This window comes from Chelonoidis abingdonii, chromosome 23 (assembly GCF_003597395.2).
Source record: "Chelonoidis abingdonii isolate Lonesome George chromosome 23, CheloAbing_2.0, whole genome shotgun sequence".
Taxonomy (NCBI): domain Eukaryota; kingdom Metazoa; phylum Chordata; order Testudines; family Testudinidae; genus Chelonoidis; species Chelonoidis abingdonii.
Window position 1 is genome coordinate 20136417 of NC_133791.1, and position 9215 is coordinate 20145631.

Genomic DNA, 9215 nt, shown 5'->3' on the forward strand with positions numbered 1-9215 from the left:
ACTCCGACCCCACCGCCTAGGTAAGGCTTGGGAATCACCTACTGGAATGGATATGAGCAAGCACTCGAAGAAGAAAACACGGGTACTCACCTTTGTAACTGCTGTTCTTCGAGATGTGTTGCTCATATCCATTCCACACCCGCCCTCTGTCCCCACTGTCAGAGTAGCCGGCAAGAAGGAACTGAGGAGCGGGCGGGCCGGCAGGGGTATATATCACCCGCCATGGCGGCGCCACTCTAGGGGGCGGCCTGCCGGCCCACTGGAGTTGCTAGGGTAAAAGTTCTCCGACGAACGTGCATGCGCGGCGCGTACACCTACTGGAATGGATATGAGCAACACATCTCGAAGAACAACAGTTACAAAGGTGAGTAACCGTGTTTTCTGAATTAGCTCAATTCGCTGGACTATGAGCATCTGTGCATGGAGCTGGTCAGAAATAACTCCCCACTGTTACACTGCCGAGAGGGCGGCCTGGCTCCCCGGGCTGAGCGCAGGGACCAGCCTGCTGAGCCACACACAGCATGTGGAGCTGGCTGGGCTAGGAAGCAGCGTTCCCGCTGTTACCCTGGCTGGAAAATGGAGATGGCTGTGCTCTGATGTGGGATGGGGCCTCCTCTACAGAGGGGTGTGACCGGGGTCCCAGTGGGGAACCAGCCAAGGTCACTCAATTAGGGTGAACTGCAAAGAATGGGGCAGACAAACCCCAAAGCTGGTGAATAATTCAATACTTAGATTTACCCAGCCAGCACTAAACAGCTTCTTTTGTATCTCACTGGTTATCCAGAGACCAACAACACAGTTCCCTTAAAGCAGGGGTCCCCAATGCAGTGCCTGCAGATGGCGCCTCCAGGGGTATCTAAATGTGCCCACGTCCTGGCCGGTAGTCGAGCATCTGCCGAAAGGCCGCCGAAATTTGGTGGCATTTCGGCAGATGCTCGACTGCCGCCATGGTCCTTCGTCTGGCACCCGTCAGACGAAAAGGCTGGGGACGGCTGCCTTAAAATAACTCTGCCTCAGGCCTCCATCCAGGCACCCAAGTCAAATAGGATGAAGATTTCTGAAAATTATATTTCATCATATAAAAGGAAAGGTTCTACTAATCCCAAAGGATTGGACACATTACCTCCCAGGTCACTGAATATTCCAGATCTTACCCAAATACACGCTACAGCCAATTCTTATTAACTAAACTAAAATGTATTCAAAAACAAAAGAGAGAGAGAATATGGTTAAAAGATCAATATACATACAGACATGAGTTCAGTTCTTGAGGTTCGGATTCATAGCAGAGATGGTGAGCTTTGCAGCTGCAAGGAGTTCTTTCAGAAATGGTCCATAGGTTATAGTCCAGTGTTTATATTTCAGTCAGCAGTGGGATCTCAGTCCTTGTGGCTTAGGCTTCCCCTACAGGAAACCTTAAGCAGATCAAACAGGATCAGAACCCAAGGGTCTTTATATACAGCGTTCTAGCACCCACTTGACCGTACAGTCCTGGGTAAACAGTAGGCTTTGGATGTAACCTTCTGTTTTCTAAACACCAGTAATTAGTTACACAAATTAACTGAGGGCAATTTATCCGTTAGGTGGTCTATCACAAACTTCAGAGACCTACAGACAATGACATTATTTCACCCAAGATTCATCTAAATGTTAATATTCCCTTTTGATCTCGGAATTAATAGCTATAGTGACAGACAGGAGCTGTCTGTTTACATGGGTAGCATCTCAGATACACACAATTAGTATCACTTCTAATGATACAAGTTTGCATTGCAAAGTTCCAGCCTATCTAGCCATCGAATGGCCCTACTTACCATGTCTAACATGTCTTTAAAGGTCGGCTTTGGGCTAATTAGCCTGCAAGCTGTTTAACCCTTTCTGGCCAAGAGTTATATTTTGTATAAGATTTGTGCAATTATGCATTGTGCATTAATGACTTGCATGGTTATATTTTAATTAGACAACGTCACAAGGGGCAGGATGGGGGCTGTGCTGCAGTACAGGGCAGGAGTGATCCCTGTGAAGGAGGGGGAGCTGCATCTGGTCACGATGCCTGAAGTTAAACCCCTGGCATCTGACTGCCAGGCTAGCCTCCATGGCCTCCAGGAGCCTGGGGAGCTCCCCCCACAGGGGAAGCCACCAGTGGCAGAGGATGTGCTGCATCGCTCAGGCTGGCTGCAGATGGAACCTCCAGGAGAGCTGGGGAGCCATGGCCTGGGCTGTCCCAGCCACTCCCTGGCATTGCCTGTAGTTTCCACTGCACAGCAGGGTCTAAGAGCACAGTCCCCTGCTGCCACCCCTCTGCACCAGCCCTGCTTCTGCCCTGCACTGGGGGACTCTAATCGCCCCAATATCCCCTCTCCAGCTGGCCCCTAGGGCCCTGTCTCCCCTTTTGCACACCCATCCCAGTGAGCAGCATGCTCCTCCATTGCTTGGCCTGTCTGCTGGCTCTTACCTCACCCATCCCTCATTACCCGCTGTTGCATGGATGGTTAGGATCTTCTAATCCGTGCATCTGCCCCCTGCAGGCAGAGGTGCAGCCGCAGTGCGGGCGTGCAGTCGGCTTCTCCTCTGGCTTAGAGAACCCTCATGGGGTGAAGGCCGTGACCAAGGGCCAGCGGTGCGCCATCGCCCTGTGGTTCACTCTGGACCCGCGACACAGCGAACGAGTAAGTACTGCCCCGCATTGGCATCCTGTCTCGACACCTCTCCACTCACACGCACGCCTGTTCCCCAGCTGTGCACATGCTCAGTCTGCCCACTCCTACTCTCCCCTGCCTTCCTCGAGGAATGGGCTCTAGGGCATGGGAAACAGCTGGATGAAATCCCCGGGGACATGCCTTTCCCCTTGCAGTTGCTGTGCAAGTGTCAGGCTGTGAAAATAGCAAAGGCAAGCCTGGGCTGTGGCAGGGGGTGTATTTTAGGTAGAGGTTGAGAAGTTCTAATGTCATTGGACCAAGCACTGGTGAGACCCCATCTGGAGCAGTGTGCGCTCTGGTCGCCCATGTGCTGGAAAGATGAATCCATGCTGGAGTGAGGCAGAGAAGGGCTGCTGGAATGTTAAGGGAATGGATATTCTAGCACTAGAAAAGGTTCAGAAAAGGGCAACTAAAATGATTAGGGGTTTGGAGAGGGTCCCATGTGACAAAAGATTAAAAAGGCTAGGCCTCTTCAGCTTGGAGAAGAGGAGACTAAGGGGGGATATAATGGAGGTATATAAAATCATGAGTGATGTGGAGAAAGTGGATAAGGAAAAGTTATTTACTTATTCCCATAATACAAGAACTAGGGGTCACCAAATGAAATTAATAGGTAGCAGGTTTAAAACAAATAAAAGGAAGTTCTTCTTCACACAGCGCACAGTCAACTTATGGAACTCCTTACCTGAGGAGGTTGTGAAGGCTGGGACTATAACAATGTTTAAAAGGGAACTGGATAAATTCATGGTGGCTAAATCCATAAATGGCTATTAGCTAGGAAGGGTAAAGAATGGTGTCCCTAGCCTCTGTTCATCAGAGGATGGTGATGGATGGCAGGAGAGAGATCACTTGATCATTGCCTGTTAGCTTCACTCCCTCTGGGGACCTGGCATTGGCCACTGTCGGTAGACAGATACTGGGCTAGATGGACCTTTTTGTCTGACCCGGTACTGCCGTTCTTATGTTGTTATGAGAGCCGATCTTACGGAGCAGACTGAAAGAGCAGGGCTTGGGTAGCCTGAAACACAGGCTGAGGGGGAGCTGATTGGTGTCTATAATTACACCAGGTGGGGTGAAGAGCCATTTAGGCTAAAGAACAACATCATGAGAATAAATGGGCTGGCCAGGAGTAAACTCGGGCTGCACATTAGGAGGTTTCTAGCTATCCGAGCAATGAGATTCTGGAGCAGGCCCCCAGGCTTCTGAACAGGGTTATCTGAAGGGGTGGCTACGTCAGCAGGGACTGGACTCACTGACCCAGGAGGTCCCTCTGAGTCCTATGCCCTTGCATTTGGGGTGTAATCCCATTATGTCCCAGGGATCCCCTCCCCGGTGCTACAAGGGCAAAGCAGGGGGCTGGCTCTTGCAGCGTGCTCTAATCTGCCCTTCCGCCCCCTCAGGAGCGCGTGCAGGCCGATGACCTGGTGAAGATGCTCTTCAACACAGAGGAGGTGGATTTGTCTCAGGTGAAGGGGCTGGAAGCAGAGCTGCCAGCCATGACGGATACTCCCAGGCAGAGTGTAGAGGGAAAGGATGAGTTGTGATGGACCTCCAGGCAGGACCCCTTTAGGTGCCAGCTTGGCCCCGCTATCGCGTTTCAGGACTCAAACCCCCTTGACTGCAGCTTGTGGATTCAGGACACTGGACCTGGGACTGAAGGCGACTAATTCACTTAAAGCCCTTGGCAGGAGCAGAGTTTTCCTTGGCCTGCCCAGAGGCCAAGGCATAGCTGGGGCTGGAGAGGAAACTTCACTGGATTTGCTCTGGGCCACACGCCTGAGAAGTGCCTGGTGTCGCTAGTCACATCCTGCCTCCCCCATCTCCCGCAGCGTGAGACATACACGTTCTGGGGGGGATCAAAGTTCTGGGCTGCTGGGAGGACTTTTGGTGCCTGGAGTTAAGGGGATGCTGGTCAGGGTTGGAGCTGCAGCCAGTGAACTTCCAAAGGACCCGTTGGTTCGAACACACTACACGTCACAGATGTTTAAGTACCTTCCAATGACAACCAGGGAATAAAGGTTTCTTTTCTAATCTGTTGATGTCTCCTTTGATCAGCCCCTTTCTGGGTCACAGCCTGTTGTCTGTGTGGAAAAGTAGAGTCAATCCCCTGAGTGGATAGATAGGCAGCAGTCCAGGCACCCGTTGGCTCCCTGCGCCATGGGATGCTGCGAAGATGTGTGGGGTGGGGGGGTCTGAATGCCCAGGGTTCCTGCTGCAAGTCTATTTGCTACAAAGCTGTGGATTCTGCACCGTACTCCCCACTGAGGACCTCGTTTGGGAGGTGTCTGGTATCCACTGCAGTCCTTGTCCTCCTTTGCACCGCAATGGCCCTTTTAATAAATGTCTTCCTCTGGCAATGGACCATCTGGATCCCACTCTGTTAGCTGCCTTGTGTACTGTCCATGCTTGTAGTATCCTTTTATGGCAGCGATGACCTTGTCCCCTGCTCTGTCCCTTGCTTAATCCTTCCCTTGCTTGTTTCCACTCTCCCACTTGTCTTGCTGCGTCCTTTCTGGCCCTTCTCTCATCTCTGCACCTTCCAGGTTTCATGCCTGTAACCCTCATCCGTGCTCCTCTGCTTATTCTTCAAAGCACTTGCTGTGAGTGTTGCAAGGCAAGTCCTGGATTCCTGGGGTCACCTAATCTGACCCCCTGGGTCACACAGGCCAGAGACCTGCCCCACAATCATTCCTAGAGCAGATCTGGGAGAAAAAACCTCCCATCTTGATTTGAAAATGGCCAGTGATGGAGAATCCACTGCGACCCTTGGCAGAGCCCGTTATTAAATATTAGCTCCCCATGTCGTTTGCCTGGCCTGTGCTGTCCTGCCATACTCCATATCCATTCCCTTGGGATCGCCTGTGCTCTCAGCATGTGCGGTTGTCACTGCAATTCTTGAAGCAGGTAGGTGGCACGTGTAGAAGGGTTCAGAATCCCAGTGTCATGTGACCTGCCTGTGTCTGCCCAAAAGCTGCCATTTTGGCTGGCTCCCTGCTTTTCCCTGCCACATTCTTCCATACTCACCGCTAGTGGGAATCGCTGAACCAGCTGGAACATCCTTTGGGAATCAAAGCCCTCTCAGCAAGCACTGGTGCCTCTGCATCCAGCAAGTAGGATAGAAACTGCAGTGGGATAGATGGTCCCTTCCAGTTTTGTTGGCTGAAGAGCCTTCTGGCTGTAGTTTGCCCACTTGAGGGCAGCAGTTCCTAACCAGGCCAACGAAGAGCAAGCTGAGCAGCTCATGGCACAGGGACTGGTTCCCTCTGTGAAAGGGACTGAATTTAGGATTTGCTTAGAACACGTGGGTGCAGCCTGCATTTTGTCCACTTACATTTATGTGGCTCACGCCATGAGAGGGCCGGGGACACATCTGTCCCGCTGATGGGGGTAACACTCTAAGCAATATTGAAGGGTCACTCAGCCAGGACGTGAATGCTCTGGCCAGTTACATTCATCAGTGGAGTCGTACATTAAGTGAGTCGAAGACAGTGGCTGCAACCTTCCTTCTAAACAATCACCTGGCCGATCAGCCCGTTACAGTCGGTGTTGAGAGTTTTCCACTCCCTTTACAGCCAGTTGCCACTTATTTAGGAGTCAGACTGGATCATAGTCGACCCTACAGGTCCCATCTAGAACACTTAAGAAAAAAGTTCACCTCTCGCACTACCTTGATCCAGAAGCTAGTAGGAACCTTCTGAGGAGCAGAGGCAGATGTTTTATGAACTTCAGTCCTGGAGCTGGTATTTGCTTCAGTAGAACATTGTGCTGCAGTTTGGGGCAGAAGTCAGTGTGCACATCTCATTGATGCAGAGCTGGCTACAGCCACCCGTATCGTTGGTGGTTGCCTTAGCCACAGGTTAACATCTGTGTGTTGGCTCATACAACTCCCTCTAAACTTTGACCCAGTGCCATTACCCTCAAAACTGCCTGGAGGGCTGTGGTGGATGAAAACAACCTGCTGCATGCAAGGCTAATAATGGTTCCAATTGATGCAAATAAGCAACATGCTTCCTGTCAGAAGACCAGCCCACCTCCAGAAGAAAACCTCCACCTGCAGTTCCAACACTGTAACATCCTTTTGCTGTGGCCATTTATGCGTTCATATCCAGTGCTAACGGTCTAGGGCCAACAGCTGTGTCCTTGCAGAGTGGCAGCTAATGTGGGGTAGAGAGAGAGACCTGCTGATGAGTTTTAGAATTCACATCCACTTGTTTGCACCACTTGTTGGATCCTGGACTGGGCTTAACAGGCTGCTGACTGGAACAGTGAGAGTGGCTGCCACTGTGTAGAAATTTGGCTTAACCCCAGTCATCACAGTGTGACTGCGGGGCAGATGGTCAAACAGGTGGGAGGCGTCTGCACTTAGATGGTTGGAGGGTGAAGTGCAAAACCTTTCTGCCCTCGATGTTCAGCCTCTAACTGCTGCATCAATCGTGATATTGACTTGTGGTGCCTGTGAAAGAAGAACTAAGGGGCAGGGTAAGGGCAGGAAAAGAAACTGCCCCCAGGCTAGAGAGCACAGTGGGTCACCTGCTGTTGTTTCCAAAGCCAGCCAGCAGGTCAGCCAGGGTGGAGTTATCACTGATTTTATTCGCCTTGTTCACTATTGGACCTGCTCTCATCAAGCCTTTGTTTCCTGCTGTATTTGTACTTTGGGGGTTGGAACTGATTCATGTCCCCTTGGCTGGATGTTATCTGGGAATGTGTAACAGATTTAACCAGGCAGAAGGGGATCCTGCCAGCCAGGGAGTGGGGTTTGTAGGAGAGCAGCAGCATCTGATGGAATCCTGGCACAGAATTTCCAGGGAGCAGCTGCCCAGCTAACAGCCTGCAGTGGTTTGAATCCTGGCTACCTGAGAAGTGACAGTGCAGCAGGTGAATGAATCAGGCCACGTCTACACTACGGGATAATATCGAATTAGCTAAAATCGGTTTTATAAAACTGATATTATAAATTCGATTTCATGCGGCCACACTAGGCACAGTAATTCGGCGTTGTGCGTCCATGGTCCGAGGCTAACGTCGATTTCTGAAGCGTTGCATTGTGGGTAGCTCTTCCGTAGCTATCCCATAGTTCCCGCAGTCTCCCCTGCCCCTTGGAATTCTGGGTTGAATCATTATTGTCGCGGGTGGTTCTGGGTAAATGTCGTCAGTCATTCCTTCCTCCGGGAAAACATCAGCTGACAATCCTTTCGCGCCGTTTTTCCCTGGATTGCCCTGGCAGACGCCATAGCACGGCAACCATGGAGCCCGTTCAGCTTTTTTTTTTTCCGGCACCGTATGTGTACTGGATGCTGCGGAGAGAGAGGCGATACTCCAGCGCTACACAGCAGCATTCACTTGCTTTTGCAATGATAGCAGAGATGGTTACCGGTCGTTCTGTACCGTCTACTGCCGGAGAAAACTGGCAATGAGATGACGGTTATCTCTCCCCCTCTGTACTGTCCGCTGCTATCATGAGTGCCCCTGGCTGAAATCGGCCGGGGGCGCAACGCAAAAGCAAAATTGGGATTGACTCACTTGGGACTGAGTCAATCCCTCCCTTATGGTTTCTAAAAATAGAGTCAGTCCTGCCTAGAATAAGGGGCAAGTGTATTAGAGGACCAGTGTATCAGAGCACAGCTGCTCCGTGTCAGTATTCACAGGGGGTGCCCCTGCAACAACCCCACCCGTTGCTTCCCTCCTCCCCCAACCTTCCTGGGCTACCGTGGCAGTGTCCCCCCCCATTTGTGTCATGAAGTTATAAAGAATGCAGGAATAAGAAACAGAGACTTGTTAGTGAGATAAAATGAGGGGGAGGCAGCCTCCCGGGGCTATGACAGTCCAGGCAGTACAGAATCTTTTCTTTACACAGGAAAGGGAGGGGGCTGATGAAGCTCAGCCCCCAGTTGCTATGATGAAGACGGTTACCAGCCATTCTGTACCATCTACTGGGAGTAACTGGGAGTCATTCCCATTTTTACCCAGGCGCCCCCGGCCAGCCTCACCTGAGGCCAGCCAGGAGCACTCACGGGCTGATGGCGACGACGGATATCAGTCATATTGTACCGTCTACCACCGGGGAGGGGGAGAGGAGCGGATACTGCTCTTCACTGCTGCAGCATCGCGTCTACCAGCAGCATTCAGTACACATAGGGTGACATTGAAAGAAGTCAAGAAAAGATTTCTTTCCCTTTTTTCTTTCACAGGGGGGGGGGGGGGGAAACTGAGGAGCTATTCCCTGAACCACGCCAGACACTGTGTTTGAACCTACAGACATTGGGAGCTCAGCCAAGAATGCAAATACTTTTCAGAGACTGCTGTGGACTGTGGGATAGCTGGAGTCCTCAGTACCCCCTCCATCCATGAGCGTCCATTTGAGTCTCTGGCTTCCCGTTACGCTTGTCACGCAGCGCTGTGTATCCTGGAGATTTTTTTTCAAACGCTTTGGCATTTTGTGTTCTGTAACGGAGCTCTGATACAACAGATTTGTCTCCCCATACAGCGATCAGATCTAGTATCTCCCGTACGGTCCAT

At 51.3% G+C, this 9215-nt stretch overlaps 1 protein-coding gene across 2 annotated transcripts in view; it reads left to right on the forward strand.

The window, feature by feature from the left end:
* The window catches only part of P3H1 (prolyl 3-hydroxylase 1), a 44123-nt gene extending 39393 nt beyond the window's left edge, over nucleotides 1-4730 (forward strand). For both annotated transcript variants that reach the window (XM_032767887.2, XM_075060327.1), the window contains 2 exons: nucleotides 2529-2669; nucleotides 4100-4730. In XM_032767887.2, coding sequence (XP_032623778.2) covers nucleotides 2529-2669; nucleotides 4100-4243 — 285 coding nt within the window. In that variant the 3' untranslated portion in view covers nucleotides 4244-4730. The remainder of the gene's footprint in view (nucleotides 1-2528; nucleotides 2670-4099) is intronic.
* The last annotated feature ends 4485 nt before the right edge of the window (nucleotides 4731-9215 follow it).